Source organism: Dinoponera quadriceps, unplaced genomic scaffold (assembly GCF_001313825.1).
Source record: "Dinoponera quadriceps isolate SergipeBrazil2010 unplaced genomic scaffold, ASM131382v1 scaffold566, whole genome shotgun sequence".
Classification (NCBI taxonomy): Eukaryota; Metazoa; Arthropoda; class Insecta; order Hymenoptera; family Formicidae; genus Dinoponera; species Dinoponera quadriceps.
In genome coordinates this window covers 3,867,226-3,894,606 of record NW_014555972.1, presented here as the reverse complement: position 1 = coordinate 3,894,606, position 27,381 = coordinate 3,867,226, and the positions used below count along the sequence as shown (strand labels likewise).

The following is a 27,381-nucleotide window of genomic DNA, read 5'->3' as shown; positions in this document are numbered from 1 at the left end:
CCCCCCCCCCCGACCGCTACTCGAAAATCGTACGTAGCGGTGATTAAGCGAGCGGCCCGGAACTCGGTGCGAGTCGTGCGTAAGCTGTGACACACCTGACCATGCGCGCATCCCGGACAGGGGTAATTAATCTAAAGCCCATCGGGCGAACGGCCACCGCCGTGGGGACGACGGCGGTGGCGGAGCCGCCGGTGGTGGAGCCAGCGGCGGTGGCGGTGGTGACAAATTACCTGGACGCGCGCCCCGTCCGCGTCGTGGACGCAGTTGGTACGGGCTGCTCGGCACGCTTGGCAGGTACAGTTGGCGTACCATTGCGGTGTGTACCGTCCGCGTCCTCCGCGACCCGGCGGGCGAACCCGCGAACGGAACTTCCGCTCGCGCGTCACGCGTGGACAAAACGAGATGTACGGATGTTCGTTTCTATGGACGTGATCCCGCGAATCAAGCGATCCGAGGGACCGCTGATGCGTTTGATAGGCGAAATTGCCTGTACGTGGGTTCTTTCAAATCTCTATTTACTAAAAAAAGAAGAGGAGAGAGAGAGAGAGAGAGAGAAAATTGGCCTTTATTTATCACGAATGATACCCGCATGATCTGAAATGATCCAAAAATGTTTTCGAGATTTTTCGACGTATCGCTCTGAAGGGCTGCACTGTCGATAATTAAACATTGTACAATTGGGAAGGGTGGTAGGAATTTTCAAGCCCGTATATATCGTTTCCGGCATCTTAAATTCTGCAGTCGTTCTCCCGTGCAATTGGCGGACCGACCAATCCCCAAAACTACTTTTTTAACAAATTGCACTTTTCCGACGCTGTGAACGTTCCGGGGAGATTCACGGCGCTTGTAGTGCTTTCGCAGGTTCGCCCGGACGGATGACAGATGATATCGCGGAACCGGTAAAAGTCGCTTGTAATATCTGAGCCGGGATACAGATAGGAGACAATTCTGTTCCGTTCATCGGAACGAGCCACTTTTCATCTTCGCTTCAAAGTTCGGATTCATCGGATGGACATAGCACAATATACAACTCGTGCGAAGAGCCAATAAGCGAACCGGTCCTTCCTTCCTCCCGCTATCAAAAACTTCTATTTATGACGTGCATCCTTGATTAAAATCTAGCTTTACGCGACTATCGATCCGACCAGCGCGTCGCGCCGTGTCCCTTTCATCTCCGCCTTCGAAAACATTTCGAACGGAGATTGCTCAACGTACACGCGGCGCATGTACACGTTACATAATGTAACCGCTGTCAACGTCGTTGCACGCGAAAATGTATCGCGAGATTTCAAATACGCTTCGGAGACACTCGCTGAAAGTTCACGTTCAACTCCGTTTACTCGAACTACAGTTTCCCGGCGAGACGTTACGATCTAATGAGCGATTTGCCGAAACGATTTTAATTAACGCATTTACTGTCGCGTCGGATTCCGCTGATTATACGAGAGCTCAACCGATTTTACCGGAGGTGCCGTGAACGAAAGTAATTCGAGACGTGTATATCTTTCAGCATGTGTTTCATCATTGGCTTCCTATTGGTAACCAATTTACAATCAATTTTCCAAATGCAATTAACTGTAATTTATATGTGATTTGGGGGACACTTAACACTTTGACGGCGCTGTCACGTGACTTCATTCTGCCTTGAATATTTTCGAAAAATAAAAACACTTTACTAACGACTGAAGTGAAAAGGTGAAAAATGTCACAGAAGATGTCCGAAATGACGACCATTGATATCAACACATTTTCTGTTCGATAAATTGTCCTCCTACTTCCTCTCATACTACCGAAAATAATACCTCACTCTGCACGGATTTGTACATAAGGAGGAAATTGATCTCTATAGATAAGCGAGCTTTCGAAATCTGCCGGCGACAGTTTTCCCGAAATAAATGCGGCCGTCAGGAAGTTAATACCAGCGATTTCGTCAACTATTTCTAATTTCTCCACGCGATAAAACGCAGCACGTTTCACCCGCCCTTAGCCACTTTTCCGTCCATTTCCAAGTATATGCGATATAAATGGGTCGCCATTACTCGGTCGGAAACAAGTCAGCACATTGCGAATGCGCGGCCGCAATCGGCACTACGGGAGAATCGCAGGCGTAGCGACGACGTCGCGAGGAACAACAATGTTGCGCGGAATCCGGTGACGATACCGGCGGAATCGCCGGTGGCGCGGGAGCCGTGAGGCACAATTTCCCGGTTAACATCAACGCTCCCGACATCAGAGATTATGCAAATTCGCCCCGATATCCGGCTGAAAAGCCCGGGCGATCCGGGCTGGGCGAGACAGAACGGTGGTCGCGCTCGGAACGAGGGAGGAAGAAGATACCTTTGTACGTTGCCGCGCCGAGAACCGTGCTTTAAAGTCGATAAAATCGCACATACGTAGGCTACTCTTAATAGTCCAGTTTCCTCGCGAAATTTTGCCCGAGGATCCGAGGGAGTGAGAGAGAGAGAGAGAGAGAGAAGGAAAAGCTGGATCGTCGGAACCGGGAAAGCAGAGGCGAAGCGAGGTCGCCACGGAGAGGTCTCTTCGATCCAATTGAATTTCCCGGAAGAATAGAATACCGGCGGCGGCGGTGGAGAGGACTCGCGCATCGTATGAAAAAATGGGAATGATACTTGTAACGTCTTTCGTTCGTGCTCGATGTAACCCGAAAGTTTCTATGGCTGCGCAGGAAACGGGCGCTCGCTCGGAGCGATCTAAGAGCCGACTAATGTGCCTGCCGTTGCGCTTCCCGCAGAGAGAAGGAAAAGGGAAGCGGAGAGACGGAGATGGCACCGTATATATGTAAGAAAGAAAAATAATGGAAAACATCAGAACCGCCACTATCAAAGTATCGGGGTCGAACCGATTGACTCGCGGAACTAATTGCAGCGAAAGGGATGAGAAGGAGAACGGGGGGTTCCGCCATATTCCGGAATGATCACCGTAACGCGCGATCGGGCCGCTGCATGGTCTCGCGCGGGTTGGCCGCGGTGACGCGTCGATATCTTTTAACGATGCACTAAAAGCTCCAACAGATCGTTACAGCAACGGCCATATCGGACGCGGCACGTTCGTGGCTGGCGCGCGTAAGCTTTACCGCTCGTTGCGCCGGTATTTCGTCGGTATTAAACGCGCCAGCTCGCGCGACTAACGATAACCTTTCGACGATCGGCGCGTTCCAGTCGGTCGCTTCCGGTTCACATAAGCTCCGCGCATACTTCTATGCGCGCGACTCACGTGCACACACAGCTGGGCGAATGCTCCGACGGGCGCAACCTGTGACACCCACGCTCTCTCATCCTCTCTCCCTCGCTCTTTCTCGACTCTCTCGTACGCGCACGCTCGTTCGCCGGCTCTCTCTCTCCCTCTCTCGGTGAGACTCGATTTATCACTTGCCCGTACCACCATCGAGTCCCGCTGTTGCTACGACTAGACTAGTTATTCGTAATTACTCGCGTGATGGGAAAGCTCGTTTCTCAAAGCGGATGGATAGACTGACGGATGGAGAAGTTATATCGCTGCCGGGATCTATCTTTCCCGAGGGACGCGACGTTACGTGCTGACGTAACGAATTCTTTATGGACAAATGACGTTTGCGCTCGAGCGAGCCAGCGAGCGAAGAGCGATTACGCCCGGAGCCGTTCGATTACGCACGGGAATCGGCGAAAACCCGGGGATCCTCCCGACTTGTTGACAATGATATCGACGCGACTAACGCGTGTCGCAGACGAAAACTCGGTGAGACGGAAGCACAAAATGGATAACTTGATAAAACGCGAAGAGCGCTCGATAACGACGATGGATGCGGCAGATGTAGCGACGATAACAAAGTCGGGTAATGATGAAACGTCCGGAGGCGCGCGCACATCGCGCTGTCGGTCGCGTCTCGTTATTATCCGGTCGTATTACGCTTAAGAATCTCGTATTTCGAGTTTCAGGAATGCAACGCTCCAGAAATAAATGACGCGTGTCATCGCATGGATATCGCGGACGTACGCGGGACGTACGCTCCGTTAAATGGAATCATTAAAATCTCGTGAGAGAAAGGGAGGGAAAGGGGGAGAGAAAGGGAGCGGGCGATTGAGGGGAAGAGAAATGCGGTACTGCATGAAGATTAAATAAGATATCGCCAGCGGTCGCACGAATTAGGAGGAATATAATCGGACTTGGGCCAACAGTGGGGCTCATCAGGAGCACTTGCAAATGAGTATCGCGATGACGAGGCTGCACGGGTAATCGCCCGTTAAATGATTGCGCTCAATACGCACGAAAGGATCCCCCCCCTCTCCCCGTGATGACGCGCCCACGTGCGTCCCTCGTGCAACCCCGCGCAACCCCCGTTCGCTCATCTATCTCTCCTTCCGGCGTTTTTCTCTATTTCTCCCTGCCTCTCTTTCTCCCTCTTTCGACCCGTCATTTCGGGATGTACGACACAATTTGTCGATCGATATGCTGACAAACGAGAGACAATCCCTAGTCACGCAGGAGTGAGGGTGAGATAGGCGTGGGGGGATCCACCTTCCGATAACTAAACTTTCCCGTAGCGGTATGTGTGTGTGTGCGTACACGCACATTACGATGCTACTGCGAGACGCCGTGTTATTAGTGTCGCGCGCAGTATGCGCACAGAGAACGGCCATCCCTCCTTGCCCCCTTTCGCAAGCCGTCCCGCCAACCTATACTCGCCCTGTACCATCCACACACGCTGCACCACCCTGCCGCACGGACCTCAGTCTCTCCATCTTCTCTCTCTCTCTCTACTCAATCTATCCATCTCTATCTCTCCCTCACCAGCTCTCTATCGGCGCTACAATATGTGCGGCACATTGTAATCTATGAGCCGGCTAGCGCCTAGGTCGCTGCCGGCAATGATGATATCAAATGCAGTGATTGACGCTCCGTTCTGTGCCCACAATCCCGTAGCCTGTAGCAAACCATCACCGGCATCGCACCGCTGCCATCATCGTATACGGTGCAGTCGCAGCAGCGTGCACGCAACGTGTGGCCAAGGGGAGCCAGAGAGAGAGGCTAGATTATCCAGCGTAGGTGCGTACGCGCGATTAAGTCCGTACGACCTTCCGGCCGTTCGTTCGCGCGAGCGTGAAACGAATCCGCGTCCAGAACGAGAATTCGGCGCCGTGCGTCGCCCCGGCGACACGATGAGAGAGTGCGTTAAGTGGAGCATCGATCGATCGCGCCCATCGGATGCTCGGTCAAAAACCGATCGTCTCCGCTCGCCCGTATTCGCGTTGTTTACCCCTGGTTCCGGGTCAGCCGCGGATCGATCATGAGGACTCCGCACGCGTTATTGCCGTGCCGAAGAGATTCGCGGTTTTTGTCTCGCGAACTTCGACGTCGACGAGTACGCGCTCTGACGCGGAACGTCTCTCCACTTTCTCGAAACAATATTTTTCCCGCATTTTCCCGGGTAATTTCCAAAAGGACGCGTTCCTGCCGCTTAATGCCGTTCAAAGATTCGCGGTGTCGACGAATGCGCTCTGAGATGGACGGACGGACCTCTTTCTTTAATTGAAACAGATTTGTCTTTTGGGATAATCAAATGAATATTTGATTCAACATTGGTTTGTTACACAATCAATATTTTTTTTACGTCAAATATGTATTTTTTTCACCCAATTTCACCCAAATATCACAATGGTTGTAAACAAGCAATAAATTATTCGAAAACACTATTAGAAAAATATTAAAAAACTTTTTTTGTTTCAGTGGAACAATATTTGATGCATAACGAAATAAATTTTGTTTGGGAATGAAATATTATTTCCTCTAAATATATAATACTGTTTTTTTTTCTATCAAACAACATGATTTACTAGTGAAACATTTTCATATTTACATTCAACATTTTCAATCGAATAAAATGATATTTGATATTAAATTAAGTTGTTTACATTAAATAAATTCAAACTTAAACACGTATATTAAACCTGAAGAAATTCTTTCCGCGTGTATCGTTTGTGAGAGAATAAGAAATGCATAAGTTCCCGGAGACAATTTTCGAAGTAACGTATATTCGATATGGCGGTGTAGCATTGCTGAGCGCGCATTTTAATGTTATTCAAAGTCGCGCAAGATTTGCAAAATTCGACAAACGCGCTCTGAAATGAAACGTCTATCTGGGTCATGTTCGGTCAATTCATATCGTTCACGAGAAAAAAAAAAGAAGAAAAAAAATGTACAGGTTTTCCGAGTGAATTTTCGAGAAAAGCGTCTTCATATCCGATATTGCAGCACAGTGGCGCGCGCATATATACAAGCTTCAAAAAGTCCTGAGCGGGACGACGAGGAATATTCGCGAGGTATCTTAATAAAAACACACACGCGTGGATCGGACTTTCACCGCGCGCGAGCGCGCCGTCCCTTTCAAGATAGTCAAGGCTAAATGAAAATCGACGAGCCGCACAAAAGCTAGCGAGACTGCCGTGGCGCTTCCGACGTCCCGCGAATTTATATCGCGCGAAAATTTACAGGCGCACGACCGTTCCCGCGAGCGAGCGCTACGTATTTTTTTTTTCACTCCCTCTCCCCGTCCCCTCGAATACAGCCATTGTCCGCGGGGCTGTGCGATAACGACGAGAACGTATCGGCGCATCGATCTCTCGCCGGTTCGTTTATTACGCGATAAAAGGATGAAACGTACAATATGCACGCGGAGAACGCTCGCGCGACTTCCCGTCGTCCTAGCCCGCCTGATACACCAGAAAGAAACAAAAGGAGAAATGCGCTTTCTAAAATCTCATCCGACCACGTCGGCCGATCGCCGATGATCGGATCCGCGAGATCTCGGGATGATCTCGTCCCTTCTCCCTCCCCTCGACTAAAAATTGTTATCAAGTATACCCGATATTATGCGCAAGGTGCTAACTAGGTGAATGCAAGGTAACCCTTGCTATGGTATTCATATACTGATAAAAATTGAATAAGGAAAACCTCTTCGGTTTAGCACTCTCTGCTCCTTATAAATAATAATCTTATTCCGTGTAATTACAATCTTATCCGTTATCTGAGATAAGACGTGATAGAGATTCAATAGTATAACCCGATGAAGACATTATAACGAATCTTGATTAAAGTCCTAATTACCACGCAGCGTTACACAACTTCTTAGGAACTGATATTATAATCTCAGACGGTCCCGACCAACCGGTTAAGGTCAACCCGAGCTGTACTATGAGAGAAATTTTTAGCCGCGACGAACGATCGCGTTCCAGGTCGACGTTTCTTTTTTCCGCGGATCACTTGCAGTTAGTTCACGCTGTTATCATCAGCCCTTTCTCCCCTCCTCGGGCTTCCATCGCCTGTCGAGAAAGCGAGGGAGCAAATGCCCATTCACGGCGGCAATTTTAGGGAACTCGTTACTTCGTGTCTCCCGGCTTATCCGACTGCTTCGGGATCGTAAAGGCACGGGGCTCTTAGCGTTATGGTCATACTATTGTCGCCATTCGCGTGTGCCCATCCGGCGGCGTAACAGCGAGAGAACGCGCGACGCCCACGGGGCATTTTTCACCGGCGACGGTAAAGACTCCGACGTTTACCACTCTAATTCCTGAGCGCACCGAGGCGTTACTAGGCGGCGGAGATAGGGGTAATTCGACGATCGTGGCAATGGAGGAGGCAGACAATGGCTTTTATGATCCATCTCCGCGATCGGAATCCCCCCCCCCCCNCCCCCCCCCTCCGGGAACGTCCTGACACGTCCTCTCGCACTTTTCCGGCATTGTCCGGCTATGCGCTTTCGGCTATTTCTGCTAATAATTCACAATCGTCACGCGCGAATCGGGAGGGGGTGAACGCATGAATCGCGCGGCGGAATCGCTTCACACGTGTGAACGTGCGAAAAGTGGCGCTTGCAAAAATGCGATTGCATCAATAGTGGCGAAGTGACGCTGCTCGCGAATTGTCAGTTGACGTAATCGAGTACGAATTACGCGCACGATGTTGAGCGATTGCGCGATGCTGGCGATCGTTTAACGATCGGTGTGCTATCGGTTTTCGGATATTTAAGTTAAATTGCGCTTCCTGAGGATAATTATCCGAGGATAATTAACGGATGCGGAATGTAATTGTGAGGCGTTAACTTGCGCCAATTTGACGCGATACACCGAGCCGGCGAAATTAGTCGGAGGTATCGCCTTTACCGCCTAACACATCTGCGCTTTGGGACATTTACTAAAAAGACTTTCGAAAGTTCTAGATTGCTACCGTCTACACAAGCCTATATTGCGTAATTACACGAGCATCAAAGTGCCGCTGAACTACACTAATAACTACCTACAGTTAAACGAGGCTAACTGACTTTGTGGGAGTTTATTCTCGTCAAAGATTTCGACGCGCATTCGCCGGTTATCTTAATGCTAAAATCCATGAGACGCCAGCAACGGAGACACGGCCGTGATCTTGTAGTTCATAACGCGCAGGTAGAAATGAAAGAATACGACTTCGTTACGATAAGGAGAATATGTTTAATGATATACAAAAGAAAATACGCGAGGAGCATTATTAGATGTAAAAATGAACAATTGCGAGATTTATGTTAAATTCCAAGGCCGGCATTCATAGTTGTAAATTATTTGCAATTATTCGTAAATTATTTGCAATTTTTTATTGAGAGCATAATTAATTACGGATTCGTAATTATTCATAAACAATTATTTGTCTGGATAAACAATTCTTGTTGAAGGCACCAGTACGGGATAATAATGATCGGGACGAGAAATAATTGGGAAATCAAATAATCGGAAATTTATGCAGCTATAATTATTTATAAAACGTTGCTATAATTAGTCACAAAGCGGACGATGAATGTCGGCCTAAATTTCGACTCTATTTCATTATTCTCGGCAAGATCGTCAAACGTCCGTTAAAATCGGACACGCTTAATGAATGATTTGACATACACCTCGAAATACATGACATATCGCTGCCAGCGACCCGCGACCTCTGCATTAGCTTCCGGATTCAGCGTCTCGCTCGCGACTGTTCCGGGTACTTCATCGTGACACTGGCACTGACACTTGCGTAGATACGATTCGAGCGTGTTGATGAGTAAATGCGACGCCGACGAAAGCTCGATTGAATACTTGAAGAGTCGATAGGAATGAAGAACCGATAAAAGTGCTCCGCGTCGCGATATGTGTCCGTTAGCTCGTAATAACGGCGACGTAACGACTCGCGGAAAGGCATGCGAGAGTACCAAAACAAAGGCAAGAAGAGCAAAAACATGTTGCCGACCGTCGGCGCTCGACAATCACAACAATGAACGGTCGAATCAAAACATTCCGCAAATCCTATCTTGAATTCGGCAACGTCGTCTTTCCGTTAAGGCTAGTGTTTTCTCTCGAAGGCTTTGACATTCGAAGCTCCGAATCTCCGAAGCTTCGATATTTATTATTGGAATTTCGAAAATATCGAAGCTTCGAGTTATACAATTTTTTAACTACATAATGTCCGGTACATCCATTCATTTACATTTCTCAATATTTTCTGAATAAAATATACGTAGACATTAGTCTACAGCATTTGCAAGTTCGTACTCTTCGAATTAATACATTGCTTATTGTGAAAGTAGGAAGAGACTGGAAATGCAGATAGAATCGCCAGATAATGTAATATCGAATAATCCTGAAGCAAGTCGCTCTTCAAGTTTCATCATCGAAGGGGACAACCGTGAGTAACCACTCACGGTAGCGTCAAATGTAGGACGATAATTTGTATTATGTTTTATCTCGAGGTTCTCCACTGATCTTTCAAGTTTAATGGAATTTGCGAGATTAACGTAACGAAAATTTCAACGCGAGCTCATACATGATTCCTCGTCGAGAACGCGAGATTAAGTGTTGGCATTATTGACACAAGTGCAGAACCCGTGTGTGCGCCGCTTCATGCTCCCTCTCGCCTCTCCGCCTTTCCTATTTATCATATGCGAATGTAAAATCGAGGCAAGGAAGACATTTATATTCATGACCAAACAAGCGCCGGTAACTCGTTTCCTGCCATCAGCGATATTTACCGCCGGCAAATATGACAGAAATCTTTCATTGAATTCCTTGTGCATCACTCGCGCGACGCGCACCACTCTCTCATTCTTCTTTTCATCTCTAACCCCGTCGCTCCCCCCTCCCCCCACCCGCTCTTATTTTCATCCGACACCACGCGACAATCTCGTCGGTGCCTATGTCTCTGCAAGGATAAAAGAATCCCTCGCGACTGACGCGATTTTCGCGACACAGGAGACCCTCATGCGACCGCGGGAGAAAGGCGCTTTGAGCGGCGCACGATGAATCGCCGACGACGAAAATTCGCCAGTGCGGCAAAGAGAAAATTGCAGTCGCGCGAGAGCAAGGAGCGCGCCAGAGGCTTAAAATACTCCGACACAACGACGACGCGCACTCCATGCAATTAGATCGAACAATTAGTCGGACGCGCGTGTGCATGTATGTGTTTATCACGCTAGAAAATTTCACTCGAAGATAAGACAGAGCGCGTCTTCCTCGTTCTTACCAAGCGCGCGCGTCAAAAACAACGATCGTACGACAGAGAACGCAATAAGACGCGACGTTGTTGGATTCATGTTTCTTTCAATTTGTACAGCGCTAAATTATTCGTACGCGCGCTCGGGTCTGTGAGCGGAAAGGATCAATAAACGCGATGAAAATGTTCCCGTTCGATTCAATTCCCGTTTTCTCGATATTGGCCCGCTCTTTATCCGCGCGATGACTCCGCCAAAGGTAAAAATTCGAAGCTTCAAATCACTCGCGCGTATGCGAGACGATCGCACCTGCGAAATATTTTTGCGCCGCAGCGAATATATATATATATATACATTTTTTTTTACCCCGAGTTCTCTGTTATGTCCGCATACCTGGGGATATCAGAAATAAAGCGCATCTTTTAAGCTCAAGAACGCGAGACCGAGATCGAGACCGGCGAGAATCGATACCGTACCGTGGTGGTCTCTATTATCGTGTAGCGCTCGTACAGGCTCATTTTTACCGGGGATTGCGATATCCGAACGGCGTTATTCTCTATGTTCGCGCGATGATAAAACACCGACGCGCGCCGCTTACGAATCGTTCGGTAAGCGCGCTAAAAATTACACCCCCGCGCTCGTAACTTACGATAGATTTATGCCGCGCGCTGTATATCTATATCTGTACGTTGCACGCATACACGCAGGCACGCACACGATACATACATCGGGCGGCTACCACCGAATACAATTGGCATATACATTAATACAGGTGCATTAACAGAGGCTGCGATTAATTACCCGTCCGCGACGTTGCGCGGTCCAAAGTATTCCCCGCGCGTTAATAAATTAAGTTCGCGCACGACAAGGGCGGGAAGGGTGGCGGGGGGAGCGCGATTAAATAGCGGGCGCGAAATAGCGGGCGACGTTGTTTTTTCAGACGTGCTAAGCATGCGACTCTCTTTTGGAGCGCGTGCGTACAGAAAAGTTTTTTCGCGGCCATCGTCGCGAAATATCGAACTGAAATTGCTCCACCACTGATCTCTCGTATTAATCGCGTTGCGCCGCGACTGCCATCCTGCTTACTCTTCCATCGTGCGGTAAACGCATCGCGGCGAAATCTGCCCCGCGCGATCGTATCACCATGTCGCGGTTGCAATCACAACGCGTGAACATGTAAATTCGAAACGATCCGGCGACGTCAATAGCGGAGAGACGGCCAGGGATTCCGACGTGATCACGTGATTTCGCCCCAAGCCTTCGGCACAAAATGCCTATCCGCTTTAATTTAACAATTAGCGTGTCTTATTTATAGTCCTACTTTACGGGATGTTCCGCGGGGCTTGTCTCACAGAAATAAAGTATATACGCCTAGGATCCACCTGACGGGGATGATCAGCGTGCACCCCGCGATCAAGCGGAGGCCGGTTAATAATTCCCCGCATGTGAATGCGCTGTAATTAATTCTTCGATATAACCGACACACCCAAGGATTGTATCAGCGGACTGGCCTCCGCCGCCGGCCATCGTATACACCATTCATACTTAAGTAGAGTATTATGTGAGCCGCTTATTTCGAATGCGGTGTAAGTCCAGCTTTGAAACATTTAGGAATTTCAATACGGAGCTTAAGCCGCCGCGGTGTACGGAGTTTCAAGGGAACTTTTGAGACCGGACTCGTGCGCTCGTCGCGATAAACTCACGCGGTAAGTCCTCCTTCCAGCCGCGAGGATTGAGACGGAGTCCTCGACGGTGTCTGATCGTTTCGCGAATTATTCTAAATTTCGCTGTTGTATCGAGCCGCCGGCCACCTCATTGTTGTCGGCCTAAACTTAATTGGACTAATTGATAATACAGCACTAGGTGCACGGCCGGCGTATAATGGCGAATTGCAATCTCCGTATTCGGTACTATCGCTCGTGGTCAGTTTAATTATCATGAATACATAGCTGATGGTGCGTCCGGCGATTGTTATTTATCTTTAAATTATTACCGTTCGCGGAAATGTTAATTACGCCGATTGTATACGGGTCAGGAATACGAATACCCGTTCGCTACACGCGGAACGTACACGGGAACGTGTAATCCATCGTCTCTCTTTCGACAGACTCGTTCTCCCGTTTTTCGATACGATCTCAAGCGTCGAGGGTCTATGTATTCCGCGAACAAAAACGCATGACGAAATAATGACAACGCCCGATCCCATCGGATATTCGTCAATTCGTTGCCGTTCGCCGGCAAATCGGCCGATTAAACGGCGGCCGGTGATAATTTATATACCCGTCGCGCGCAGTTATTCGCGATAAAACTTCCAAACAGCGCATTTCAGGCTGTTTAACTTAAGCGGCGTCCTCGGCGGCGGTGTAGTTATGCACGCTCATTATGCATGATTCCGCGATTACGGGGGATGGCTGCGCGTAAGCGGAAAAGGGAAAGTTTACAGGATTTAGTGCGTTAGGGCTCCGAAGGGGCGGAAACCCCCCCGCCCGGGGTGGACGGACCACTTGGTAGCGCTGTTACTTTTAATTAGAGCAGCCAGCCGCTCTATTTCGGAGCGGTTAGCCGAGGCAGAGCGACTTAGCAGCAATTTTTACTCATTAAGGCGCCCCGGAAGGATCCCCGGGGTGATGTAGCGTGAAAAGATGAAAATCCCTCTCCGGGCCGGCTAGACGCCGCCTTCGAATCGCTTTTTCCCGGCACGAAAGATTAGAAACAGATCTCGAGAGCGAAAACTCACCTTTCGGCTGTTCCCGTCCTTGGGGTTCAGGTCCGAGGCCACCGTCCCGAAAATGGTTGGCTGAAACAGAAATGGTAGCGCTCGTTCATTGCTTCATTCTTCCTAGCGCGACTATGGCCGTTATCAACATTTAATGTTGAAACTTGATCTCATGTGAGACACTCGGACTTGAATTTTGAGTTAGATCTGAGTCTTTTTACTGAAATTTTACGATACACGTGACATTTATATACTGGAAAGTTCAGACCGAATTTCAAATTCAAATCCAAGTATCTCAGTTGAGACATGCTTCAAGTGACGACTATTAATATAGTTTTAGAGTCTAAGAGTCTTGAGAAAATATATTACTTTCCCGGTATTATTTCGTTAATTACCGACCAGATTCGCGTTCTCAATTCTGAAAGCAAATCTTTGTATCCGGCTAAATATATTCCCGAGCGAGCGCGCGGATATTCCGCACTCGATAATCGATTCGGTCGAATTGAGGCCAATCGCGCCAGCTACTGCGGTCGGAATTCGATTTTTTTCCGTTCACGAAGTATCTTCTATGAAAAAAAATAAAAGGAAATTGTAATTTATGCTACTAGCGCACAAATTTCAATTGCTATCGCGCGCATCTTGCGCTGACCGGCTGCGAAAACAGTTAACTGTCCGAAACTGGCGCGGCGGGCGTCGCGCACAGCGCGAAAATTGCCGGGGCATAGAGCGCGGTCGCGTAAAACTGCGAATTACAAAATGTTGCCGTAAAATCACGGCGTCTCGTAAATTCCGGGATGACGTCTCGTTCGGTAGTTGCAGCCGTTAACTGCTCTCTCCAGCGCGGCCGGTCGGCGAGGCGACGCATCGGCCGCGGTGTCTAAGCAGAATAAACGAAATAACAGGGAAACGTGACGCTACGTGCGTGCTATAATTACAATTAAGCCGGAGGCGTATACACAGGCGCATGACTAAACTCTCGTATAACCCCGCGAGCTTCCCTGCGTCGCGGCACGCAAATTATCCTTCGTGCTTCTGCGAAATCCTTAATAATTCGACCATGTTGATCTTTTTCCGTCCTTGCGATCCTTTAGCTGACACGCAATTCCTTCCAAGTTACTCGTGTTTATCTACGAATTACATAGGAAGGAACATAAGAAGATATGGCATAATTTAAGCAGGTATATGTTAGATCAACAGCTTCATCTAGAAAGCGTAATTCCAGAATCGAATAATTTCGCTGTATCCCGTATTCACGTGACGATCGATTACACGTATGTATTCTTACAATATTCTAAAATGACGACGTATCGCTAATGACAATATTAATTTCCTGAAAACTATATCATACAACCGTCACCGCGATTACCTGGCTCGCGGTCGAATCATTTCGCAACGTTAATTCCAACAAATTACTACATCCGTCTCCATTAGACGATTTACGAGTTTAACGCGTCATATGTTTTGCGAGATTATCGTTTACAAATTTTACCGGTGTCTCGAGCGGAGGCACCGTCAATGACGAGCCGCCGACGACGGTGGCGGCCGTTATCCGATCCACTCGCTTAATTTTAGATCGGACGACAGTCAATATTTTATGAGGTTTAATGAAAACCGTCAACGCAACGACGGCACTGATAAATAAAGCGTGTTTTTACGGGTGGCCGTTCTCTATGTGGAGTTTTAATGCATCGCCCGTCGCAAACGAAATTAAATCGCTCATACGAGACGGCGTTTCTTCGTGTGCGTGTGCACAAGTCGGGCGTGTATGTATGCCGTATATTTACGGGTTATATGACGATAAAAAGAAATACCGTATATACCGCCATCACACACCACTACCAGCATCTCCGCCGGCTTACATCGATTTGCGCCCGCGGCAATAAACGGAATTTATTTATTGCGAGATAATCGTCTGCGAATTCATTTCGTACGTATGCGTTTTAATACCGCGGGCGTCATCTCGAGAAAAAATAATTGCCAGTTCGAGCGACGATATAAATAGAGGGAATCGCTGCTATTCAGTGCTAACAAGCTACTGGGAATTCCTACTACGATCATCACGATGGCCCCCCGCTTCTTGCTGTTCGTGGCCGTCGCGATTTTCGCAAATTTGATAATTCCAGGTAATATAACGTGCAATTCTAAAATCATCCCGCATACATAGTTCTATCCGCTTGCATTCGCGAGAGAATGTTTCCTGCAATATGCGCTTTCCCTTTGATTCTAGAGAACGAGTGAAACGTTTTTTTGTTACCTTTTTTTAAAATCTCATTTTTAAGCGATACGTAGGAGTATCTTGTTTGACGAAAAATCTACGTGCGCCATTTCACGATGCATTAATTTAACTCATTCATTTCGAGTCAGCAGAAACATTTCTTAATATTTCAGTGGTGCATGGCGCAGTCTATGATAGACAAGGTCTGCATAGCCAAGAAACAGTACTGTCCAATGATGGGATTTTGAGCGATGGTAAGTCTAAAAAAAATTCTTACTCGGTTCATGTTAATCTCAAATCATTATTTATGGAAATTATGTATTTTATATTATTGCACGTGTGTTTACGATTATATCTTATATTAGATCATTACAAATAAAATAGTCGATTTAACATTCTTAAGAGTATTATTACGAAATGTTTATAAAATGTGTGTCCCAATTTTTTTAGCGGAAAGCGACAATATGTGGAAGATTCAGATTTCGATGATAAAAGACGAGGAAGCAGGTATACATATAAAATTAATTATGCGGTTCGCCCTTTGTAATTTACTCTAAAAGGGGAGAAGGGAATTGGATTAAAAGGGTCTTGGAAAGGTTAAGTACGCTGCTCGAAAGAATTAGAGGATCGCATTAAATGAATAATTCTGTTGAATTTAAATGGCTTAAAGAAATGTGGTTATTAATAGTTAAAATAGCTGATAAGAGAGAAGCGTGTTTAATGTATACTTCAAATATCTGGAAGATAATGTAAGCATTTGAAGCAGCGGTTCCCTAATTGTTTCGAGCGGTGTCCAAAGGCGTTCAAATAGAACGTAAACTTGATTTTCATCTTTATGGAAATTTATTAAGCCTCAATACAAAGTTACGAGATGAGAGTGTTAAAGGTAAAGTTTGCATTTCGCCTGGAGGCGAAATCTTTCGCGCTCAGGCACGCATTTATCCCATCGCCACACAAATATTTAAATACTTTCTGCATAGAAAGAGGTGGAGACTGCTGGACAGACCATGAATGACTATAGACCGAACCATCGTCACGTAGCTATCGCGAATCTCTTCGAGAAAAGAAAAACGACGTGATTTACGCAACGACAATAACGACCACGAAGTTCTCGAGAACCGAGCTGATCCAGCAGTCTACTTCTTTCCGCGTGGAGAGCATCCAAAAATTTGTCACGACGAGACAAATGTTCGAACGCAGAAGGAAATTCAGGCGAAATCTTACCCTTAATATTTTCGTGTGTGTTTTAATCTTTCAAGATTAATAAGGTAATATTAATTGACGAAAAATCAAGATTACGCTCAATTTGAACAACTCCGAAATATTGTATCCTAACAAGATTTTTTTTAATACGTAAAATATATCGATTACGTCGCTACTATGCCACTCCTCCAACCGGTTAAAAATTTTTTTTTCGTAATTTAATGAAATAGCGTATTTCTCTCCGCGATTTGATTAAACATTTTGCTATCTGTTAATAGACATAGAGTCTTATTCTTGATTCTACTCAGTGTATCACCTCAAAAACACGTTGAGTGCTAAAGAGTTGTGTCGAAAAATTATGGAAATTGGATTATGCGATTTGTATAATTCTCTTACAGTGTGGAACACGTTTTTCTCGTGAAGTTCGTGCTCGAAACTTTCGCGGATTACGTTGTCCATAAAATCGTAATGAGAGTTTGTCTTGACGATAGTGCAATAAACTAATCCGTCGTGCGTTAATTTTTCATTTCCGGCAATTACGATGTCGCTAAAAGTGTCCGAAGGCTTCATCCCTTTACGTGTTTTTAATTTATCTAGGTTCAATGGGTGTCATTAAAATGAAATTCAATTTAAATTTGCAGGGTTCCAAGCGACGCGAGGATAGAAAGTTTACCTCCGCAAAATCGAGTGTCACCGACAGCAGCAGCAGAAACTTCCGATATCTCGCTAAAAAATCAAGCCGGTGAAATTACTTGGCTATCCTCACGCGCAAGGAACTTTTTCGTCGATTATGGTAAACAATCAAACTGTATGACAGCTTACTCTCCAAGCTAAATTTATTTCAAAAAACTTCACGCGAGTACGCGTCAATGTTCTCTTTTTTCCTCCCTATTGAACTTTCGTGAGCAATAATTTACACGGAAAAATTGCGTCGTTATAACTGAATACGATTCAAGAATTTTGTACACTGCGTAGAATAAGGAATAACGTTTTGCTTCGACATTATTTCGTTTTTCACTTCTTTCGACAAATATTCGTCTGCGCGTCAACTTCGCGAATGAGATTTCATTTCTTGTCATTGCTTGTCAACGCTCGACATTATCACGCAATACACACACACACACACACAGTCAGAGAATTTTTATGAACGTAATAAAGTTTTACGTATTTATTTTACGTAGTGATCTGCAGAAGTCGGATACCGGATTGGTGGTTGAAACTCAACAGCGAGTTATGTCCCGAGGAAGTTTCCTCAAGATTCCAGCTTCGTGAACTGATCGCCGAAATTCAGAAGATGATCATGAAAATCAAGGTGATCAAATTCAGAGATGGATCGCTGTGGGATTGTCGAACCTATAAAAACCCATTCAAGGAAACTGTTACCGGTACCGAGGAGAATAACGCCGAAATCGAAAAGCTGATACCGAGAGACAAGAAATGGAATCGTGACAAGCATGAGCTCGAATCGCCTTTATTGTACGAGGATGTGGGGAATATTCCTGAAAGTCAAAAGGCATTGTTCGACGAGGAAGAGTATTTACAGGAGGACAGTTTAGACCCTACGAAACCGTTTGTGGGCTCATTAGGATTCGAAAGGCAAATAGTGAGTGGAGATGACGTGAATTTTAATACCGACATAAATTCCAATGTGAATCGTCCTGGCGCGAATATAGAAGTCGGAAACGTTCGCGTAAAAGGAAACGAACCTATTTTTATAGACGAATCGGAAAACCAGAGTCCGATCAAGGCACGGCCGAGGAACAAAATAAGAAACGATTATTTAAACGATTGTTTAAACTTGTACGCGCGTCCATTACCCGATGTGGTGTCATTCGACGATGTATCTAGAATAAATCAAAACAAATTGGGAAAGATTAAAAATACGAATATGGCAGAAGGACCGAACTTAAGAGTAGACGATAGTAATAGTAATGAACGCAACTCCGGCGAATCCAATGACGAGAAAGAGAGGACGTCTAATCCCGCGGAAAAAACTTTGTATAATTCATGGAGAGAGCCCGGTGGAAAGCATTATCGGCACAACGAGAGGTTCCACGAAAACCGGCAAAAATCCAAAGGAAAGATGGGAGGAAGAGTTAGAATTAAACCACAAATGAATGTGAATTGTAGCTTATTAATTCCAAACTCATTAAAACCCCCAAAATCATACGGGATTCCAGTTTCCATCGATGAAAGTTCTCCAAAGATTTCCCTAGATGATACCGGAAAGGAGGATCAATCTGATACGGAAGAAGAAGAAGGAGAAGAAGGAGAAAGAAAAGACAAGGAGGAGAAAGATGATAAAGATTATCACAGCCTCACAAGTTCGTCCTCGAGCGCAGATTTAACGAAAGAGCAAGAAGATAATTGTAACAAACAGCAAATAAATCGCGACATTTTGATTGCCAGGAAGCGCGATAGAAATCTCAAGCCACATCGGGCCGATATCAAGAAAAAACCGAAAACTATCATTCGCAATAAGAATCGTAACATCAATTTCAATTATAAGGTTAGTGGCAAAAAGAAAAGCGCAATATCAGGTCGGAAGAAACCGACGAAAGATGGCAACGAAGATACGACATCCAGTCGAGTTAAAAGTGACTCCAAGAAAAGGGATTCCAAAAAAAAGACGATCGCGAACAAAGTTGGCGCAGGAATGAAGAGCGACAATAATCCCACGGAAACAGCTGACAAATGCAGCAATGGCACTTGCGACTCATCCGGCGATACGAAATTATCGACCACCGCGGAGGAAGTGAAAAATTCCCGCCAGGAGCGCTCGTTAATCGACGAGGACTTCGACAAGTATCATGACGAGAACTCCAACGAGAACTTCAATGTGAACTCCGACGTGAACTCCAACATAGATTTGAACAGGCTGATCAAGCCGTGGCGTCACTTGAGGAAACGGAGATACGCACCGCAGGGTTTCGGCGACAACGTTGGCGATGCACTGATTCACGCAAATAAGGAGCAACGCCGTATCGGGGGCAAAGTACCCGCGATTCGAGATGAACCGAAAGACAGAAGGAAGCGGGACACGTCAGATATCTTGATTGACACCATCGAGAAAGTTTTGCCAGCTAATGCCTTAGCAACTCCTGTCCGTGATTCTTCGAGAAATCTCAAAGCGCGGGCCGTGTAAACGAAGAAAATATAGCGCACGATGCGCAATAAAATCGGAAAGAGGTACAGATCTGGAACGAAAGTCCACGACGGGAGGAAGAACGATGACGTTTCCGCTCGTGACAGCTCTAATCTCGGTGTTTATTAATGGGCGAACGATATAATCCGCTGTAATGCCGTTACGGCAACACAAATGTCACCGGTTGGCGAATAAAATTTACGTCCCAGAATGACAGATAATATCGCTTTGCTTGTCTCATTTACTCATTTTCCGCCGATACGCGTTGTGTATTCTATTGTTTTCCAAATATCGTGTTTCAAGTATCGCGGACAGTGGCGAGAGAAGAAAAATACCGCGATCGATTCGCGTATTTTCACGTTCCGAGTGTCAATCTGATCTCCGTGATACGTAGAAAAAGAGGTGATCGTGATTCACGAGGTGTCTCGCTGTAACCGTGGCGAGCGAGAATAAAGATTGAAAACGCGCACACGCACGTGTTTCTTCAATTGAGCGAAGAGTTTATTGAGACGAGCATGTCGAGAGAGCAAACGATACGCGCGTGTCGAAACGGGACACGGGCGTCCTCGATTTTCCGTGCCATTTGCGAGATCGTATTGTTCGCCGCGTCGATATGAATAATGCGATCGTTAATGCGCAACCCACTTTCACGGTGGACGCGAACAAACATTATTTTCCTCCCTAGAATCACCCGAAGCCATTTTTTCCGCGATATTATCCGATTAGTGCATGACGATCAATTTTAATAATAGGAATCAATCTAAACAAATCTGTACGCATAATGGGCTCTTAAAAGTCGATTCAGAACATGAGCACCTGATCAATTCGAGCAAGTTATTTATGCTGAATTTAATTGGGATTAGTGGGACGATTTTATTAACGCAGGGCGCCACGTGATCGCTGAATAAGTCCGATTCTCCGCTATCCCTTCATCTCGCGACGTGTAAATCAGGATTAATTGGCGAGACGACGATCCTCCCTCGTGAAGTTGCAGGATAGTCACAGGTGGGGGACGCGCTTCCCCGACAGGGTTCGCTCGCGAATAATAAATTTAGCCCCACTATTTCGATCGGCCGGCGATATATGTACGTAGATGATGTGTATATCATATGTTGTCGGACAAAATGGCCATCAGCCATAGTAACCACCTGTTCGTATCTCTGGCATTTGTTTTCTGCCTCCTGTCGTCGCTCGCTCGTGTCTCGGATTCGTACGGTGAGCACACAATCCTACTATTTNAAAAAGGGGGGGGGGGGGGGGGAAGAGAGAACAATCCATTTCGTTACTCTACATCGTACGAGAGAAGCGAGAGAGAACGCGTTTTTACACGATCGAGATACAAAATGCCGCTGCGAGAGCTTGACGGTGCAGCGTTGTTGACGATACACGCGACTGTAACATCCTATCTGGCATTTCAATATGTAAAAAAATCTCTTGATTAATACAGTGTACAAATCATACCGCTCGAAGCAACGAAAAGATCGCCTCCTCGAATGCGTATATTTGGCTTTCCTGCATCACTTGATAGATGATACGTGAAATATCATATACATTTCTTACTCGTTTTTCATCCGATTTTGTTTTTCGGCGGGCATATTTTTTTCAACGATACATTTCAACAATTTATTCTCATATCTGGCTCAGTATATAGAAACTATTCGGTATTAATTATTCGTTCAATGTGATGTTCTAATTGTGTTGAGCGGTGTATTCAAAATTTCCATAAGTGAACGTCTCAAGCAAGCAATTCAACAATGTATTACCGCCTTTTTAGTTAGCGTTTTCCTATCAGACGACGTGGTATTACACGGATTGACTCCGCGTAAATTTTCGGTCGCACAGCGCGGTTTACTCTCTAAATCTGTCTGCAGATAGATTTCGATAGAACTCGGATTACACGGAAGCGCGCGCGCGCACACGACTCGGGCGGACTTAACGTGCGGTAGTGAGTAAGGAATCGACGGAAGTGCCGCGACACGATCTTCGGTGGCGATCGTGGGCTACCGTTGCGCCCGTAATTTACGACGTAACAGCCAGGTAGGACACCGCCGCACAAGAAAAACAAGCGAAATCGATTCGAGTTGTGTAACTGACGTAACACGGAATCCTTATCTCTATCCGCTTCGGCGGATCGGCCAACGATAGCGTCGCGATTCCAACAGAAAAAGATCGAAAGGAGAACGGCGCTTCCCTTACCTACTCACCCCCTCCAGCTACGTCGCCTTCACGGTAACATTTCCGGTGATCTCTTCTCGCTGCTCCTTTTACGCTGCTTTTATCAAGACGAATCACGATCGATACGGCCGAGAAAGTCGGACACCCGACGGCACCAGGATCGCGTTGATTATCCGGCCGGGCTTGCGATAATTTAATTTCACTCTTATCGCGCCGCGTTTAAATCCGTCGGAAATTGTCATTTTCACGCCGGTGTCTTGATCGAATTGTTCATTGCGAGTTGTGCATCACGGTGGCAAAGTAATTATCAGGAGAGAGACCTTGGGTCTCGGGGCTGGCTGAACAGTAAATTGCGCCTGTTTGCACTTTGTCCCGTGCACTCTTCTCGCAAGCACCGCAGCGCGAATATGCCCCGTGAGTTAAATATAACCCCCGAAAGTTTATGCACTCTCTTTCTCTCTCTCTCTCTCTCTCTCTCTCTCTCGTCGTTTCTCGGAATGCACCGCTTGCTTACGCCAATTTTCACGCTCTGTTTTAACTCCTCCGCGGCGCCGACTACAAGTTGGATCGTTATAAGATTCTGTTTCGCGAGTGAACCTTTTTATCCTATTAGTGACTGGTGTCCTACTTACGGAACGCTTTTACATCGGATAAAATAGCTCGATTAATATATAATTTTGTTTTTATGTCTTCTCTCTCTCCCTCTCTCCCTCTCTCTCTCTCAACATCCAATTCTCAATTACGTCTATGCCCTCGGCAAAAATATTTGCGCTACTAATTCGCGACATGTAGAAAATACGCAGATCGATCCTTTTATATAAAATGTTTGTGAAATAATGATGGTCTCCAATGAGTGACTTCGCTCGTCACGAGGATCCAAGCTACGAATCAATAAATCCGAAACCAACGTCGTTGAGAGCAGGTCAGGTGTGTATACAAGTGTATACATAGGATGTCCCGGATCAATTCAGGGACAAACTTCGTGAGGACGTAGAACGGATTGAGACGTAGAACGTATTGTCGGACACCCTGTACATGTATGATTTTCTGCAAGATGTACAGAGATCGCTTAGATTAGAACAGCGTTACATTTAGCGTTAAATATTGAGTACGACCGATTCGGCTCTATCGTCGCCGTGGTAAACAATTTTCTCGCGCGATAAGGAAAGGGACCGTTAATTCGATGTTTATTAGATCTCGGCGGAATAAGCTAGCGAACAATTAGATTAAGCCCCGTCAACCTTGCGGATAAGCTCGAATACGTTTGAAATGGACAGCATCGATTTTCTATTTCCGGCACGGATCGTATCGCGAATCGTAACGTGCGCGCCCAAAGTCGCGCAGAGGAGCGTAGCCCATAAAAGTCGCGGCCGAATGCAATCTCCGCATAGCGGTGATAAAGGCCGCGCGTTGAGGATACTCTCCTCTCGGCTCGTTATATCGATCCGCTCGAAATACGTTGCTAACTTCGTAGATTACGGTTTACTCCGTGTCGAACTCCGGCGTCAAAGGATAAAGTTGCTTTTTCCCCCCTCAACAAAAGCTGCGCGCGCCCAAAATCTAATTCCGCCGACAGTGGCGGCGAGCGGGCGCGCGCGCGTCCTGTGCGTCAAGAGATAAATTAAATTCCGCTTAAAAGTGCCACCCATCGGCGGGTTAATGCGGGTTATAATTTCCTTTCCGTTCTTAATTTACCTCGAATTCACGCGAGTTCCATGCGCTAACGGCGCTTTATTAGTGCCATAAATCTTATTAGCGCTCTCTTTATCCCGAACTTGGGGCCGCGTCTATAAGCTGCATCCGCTTTATGTCGCTTCTCTGCTTGCAAGCTCCTACTTATGTTCGAAGCACACATTTCACGATTCTTGAGATTCTTGTATAAATTTCACGCAAATGATCGTAAGGCACTGTGATCCGAAAAAAATGTAACAATCAAGGACGATAATCTTATTTTTATTATCGTCTTTAATTATCACACGTTTGAAGTGTTATTTTTCCTAGTCAATATATTATCGCGTTATTTTTCATCGGTGAAAATCGAGGGAAAAACAGGGGCTTGCAATTTTCCGAGTCGAATTCTGTTAACGTCCCTTTTCATGATTCGCAATAAGAGAACGCGGTTGCGAGCTCGCTTTTGTAGTTTCGTCAAATTTCGGATTAATTCCGCCGAAAATCAACCTGTCCGAGAGGATGAATTCTTTCTTGTCACATCAAAGCGATCCGATCGCTAGATTTTCCCCGTAAAACGAAACACACAGACGAAAAAGGAAACGATGGAAAATGATCGTGGTGACAGCGCGCATATACGCGGAGGGGGGCGTCTGGTAGTTGACGAATCAAAAGTAAACACCGGCAAATGGACTCCGCACGGGCAATGACGGCCATATCTCTCCCCCCGCCCTCCCCTCCTCCACATCACGTGACGGTTTACTACGCTTTTATCTTTTCAATTACCGCTCGTGCCTCGCTGACAATTAAATATCGTTAAACTGCGCCCGATTGCGGGTCGCGCGCGTGCAGCCACGGCTCGATTGTGTTCGCCGATGCGGACTCGTTTCATTGCACGTTTACAAGCTCTAACGTGCGTTACGCGAACATGAAATCCTCCTCTTCCGTAATTATCGCCTTCATACTTGATTACGCGATCTTCTCGTCTCGCGCCTCCCCCGCGTATCGTTCGGCGAGGATATTTATTTTATTCGAGACAGGGCCGAGAGCCATTGAAATGCAACGGTTACATTTTGAAAAATTGAGATCTCGAGAGAGGAAAAGAGAGAGGGAGAGAGAGAGAGAGAGAGAGAGAGAGAGAGAGAGAGAAGGAGGTGAAGTGAGCTTCACGGAAAATTGGAAGGCGAGAATAATAAATGGTAAGCTACGCGCGGGAAAAATAACTCCGCGAAAAAGACGTTGATAAATATCTCGAGAACGGCAGGTAGCAAATGAGTATTCGCCCTATAAGCCCGAGAAGACACGTTGTTTGTTACGGTGAGTTGAAATTTATGCGTTTGTTAAGGCGAGCGACTGCGAAGTTTGATAAGCGTCCGCGCGGCTGTAATACCGCCGGTGCGCGAGGCTGATATTCGCCGAGTTCGAGAAATGAGAAAATCGGAGAGGGTAACATGCCTCGCGCTAGGAACCGGGACGGAGACACTAAGTGGCTCTTTGACAAGGACACTCGGCTCCAAGTAGCTCAGTTTATTCCATATTATCTGTTCGGAGCGTAACCAAGTGGGTGATTAAGTCTCCCCTTTAAGGGCCGAGTATCCAGCGTCTGTCTTGTTTGCAGATTACACCGACTCGAGGCTGCTCGGGAAGAAGCTCGCGGTTTCAAAGCACAGGAACAACACTCAGCGGTTACCGAATTACAACTGGAAACCACTCGACAAGCACCATGGCCCGAGGTATTCCGGTAAACCACAGTCAGTCACTGCCTTGATAATACTGCCGGTGTTTATCGAGATCCGATATCTATTTCATTACACATCGCGGAGTTAATAGCCAAACAATCACGTAATCTTTGCGCGCGCGCACGCTCGCGAAAACGATAATACGAGTTATCGCGATTTCGTCGATTTTATAAAATTCTACGGTCGTTTCCCGGGAAAGTGTCAAGAGATATCCCTCCAGCCGTAGAGCGATAATTACGAATGGCGAGCAGTAAATGAATCCTTAGCCGTGACAATTCGCGAAGCAGATTATTGAAAATGAAGTTACAACGAGTCGACGACGTGCCAGCAGGAAAGAATCGACGGAGAATAGAACGGCGATGGAATTTACAAAACCGGAGGATCCGGAACAAAGGGTGGCGGATCCGCGGATAAAGAAAATGCACGAGATAAGACGACAGAAGAGAGAAAAATGGGCAGGGCACAAAAGAAACGAAAACGGGGAACTCGCCCTCGACAATGTCGAAGAAACTATGGAAGCGAGCGAACTTACGAGCGATGAATCGATCACGGTAAAGACACGAAGAAATTGCTCCGCTCGGGACGAAACGTTAACTTAACGTACGCATACTTTTGACATTGTTATACTCCGACGGAAAATACAGGAAGGAAGTCGCAATTAGATGATTCTCTGATACTCTTTGTAATATCGAGAAGTATAGAATTAAAAGTTTTTATCGTGCGCTCACGTTACAGTACTGATAGACTTCCTCTTTTAGGTACCGATTCCAGAAAATATGAAATCTAATGGAAATAGCGAGGAGGGATCGGGAATTTTTGAGGTTTTGTTTGAAGAAAGCGAAAAATTGTCGAAAATGTTTGCAAGTGAAGTAAGTCTTGAAATTAAGTTGAAATTAATTAAGAATCAACATTAAAAATTGTTTGCACAAGCGTCAAGTCCCGAAGAGATCTTGAAAGAAAAATACGCAAATGTTAAATATAAGTAACCTTAAAATCTTCATAATTTCCTCTTATCATTACAGATCGATTCTTTCACCCCGAAGAAAATCGCACAACATCCGAACAACGCGAGCGTGAAAAATGTTCAAAATTCATCCGAATTAAATTCGAAACAATCCACGAATGTCAATGGATTGCCCAACGAGAAGATGGACTGGAATAATCATCGTTTGGGTATAAACGTGAAGAAATCGCCCGTCGGATTCCTCCGGGATGCATACGCGACTCGTCAACACAAGAACGACAAGATGCTCGAGACGAAGGAAGAACTCAAGGAACAAAACGCAACCGAGAGTCACGAGAAGAACAAGCCCGAGAACCGTCTGCTCGGCTTCGCGATAAATTCGGAACAGTCAACCTCGCATCGATTGAAAAGTCGGGACACCCCTAAGAAACGCAAAGGTTTCCACGGAAATTTGGGAAAAACGCCGACAGACAGCGGGAACATGAAACATGGGAATCATCGTCCCGAGGAACACTTTGCGAAGGAACACACGAGACGATCTAGTCTCCTTCAAGATGATAACGAAGGAAACCACGACGAAGAAGTGGAAGAAGAGCAAGAGGACGAGGAGGAGAGAGAGGAGAAGGATGACGGCGGAAAGGACGTAATGGCGGGCTCGTCGACGCGGAAGAGTGAGGAGGAGGAGACGGATGATACGAAGGGAAAGGACGCGATCGAGGAGGACAGAATGTTTCAGGCTGGTAGATGGGGCATAAGCATCTTGTCGCCGCCCGAGGAATTTCTGAGGGACGTGTCTCAGCGAGCGATGCATTGGAAAAATAAGGTGCGCATCGGGTGCGTGAAGGAGAACGGAAGAGTCCATCGGACTGATCGATGGGACGTGAGCGTCTCCTTATTGCCCGACGAGGAATTCCTCGAGGATATGCCGAAGTGCCCGCGACGAGGAAGAGGACGCGAGGCCGGACGCTCGACCGTGAAAATCGGGTCAAGGCCGGGCGAAGTCAAAGGATATTCCAGCGATCGATCGTCAGCTTCTCAAAGGCGACCGGATTTGCAAATGAATCTAATAC

The 27,381-nt window shown here is 46.4% G+C and overlaps 1 protein-coding gene across 1 annotated transcript in view; it reads right to left on the bottom strand.

Annotated features, from left to right (window-relative positions):
- The window catches only part of LOC106746166, a 319,832-nt gene that overhangs the window by 191,310 nt on the left and 101,141 nt on the right, over positions 1–27,381 (bottom strand). The window contains exon 6 of the mRNA XM_014622420.1: positions 13,224–13,283. Coding sequence (XP_014477906.1) covers positions 13,224–13,283 — 60 coding nt within the window. The remainder of the gene's footprint in view (positions 1–13,223; positions 13,284–27,381) is intronic.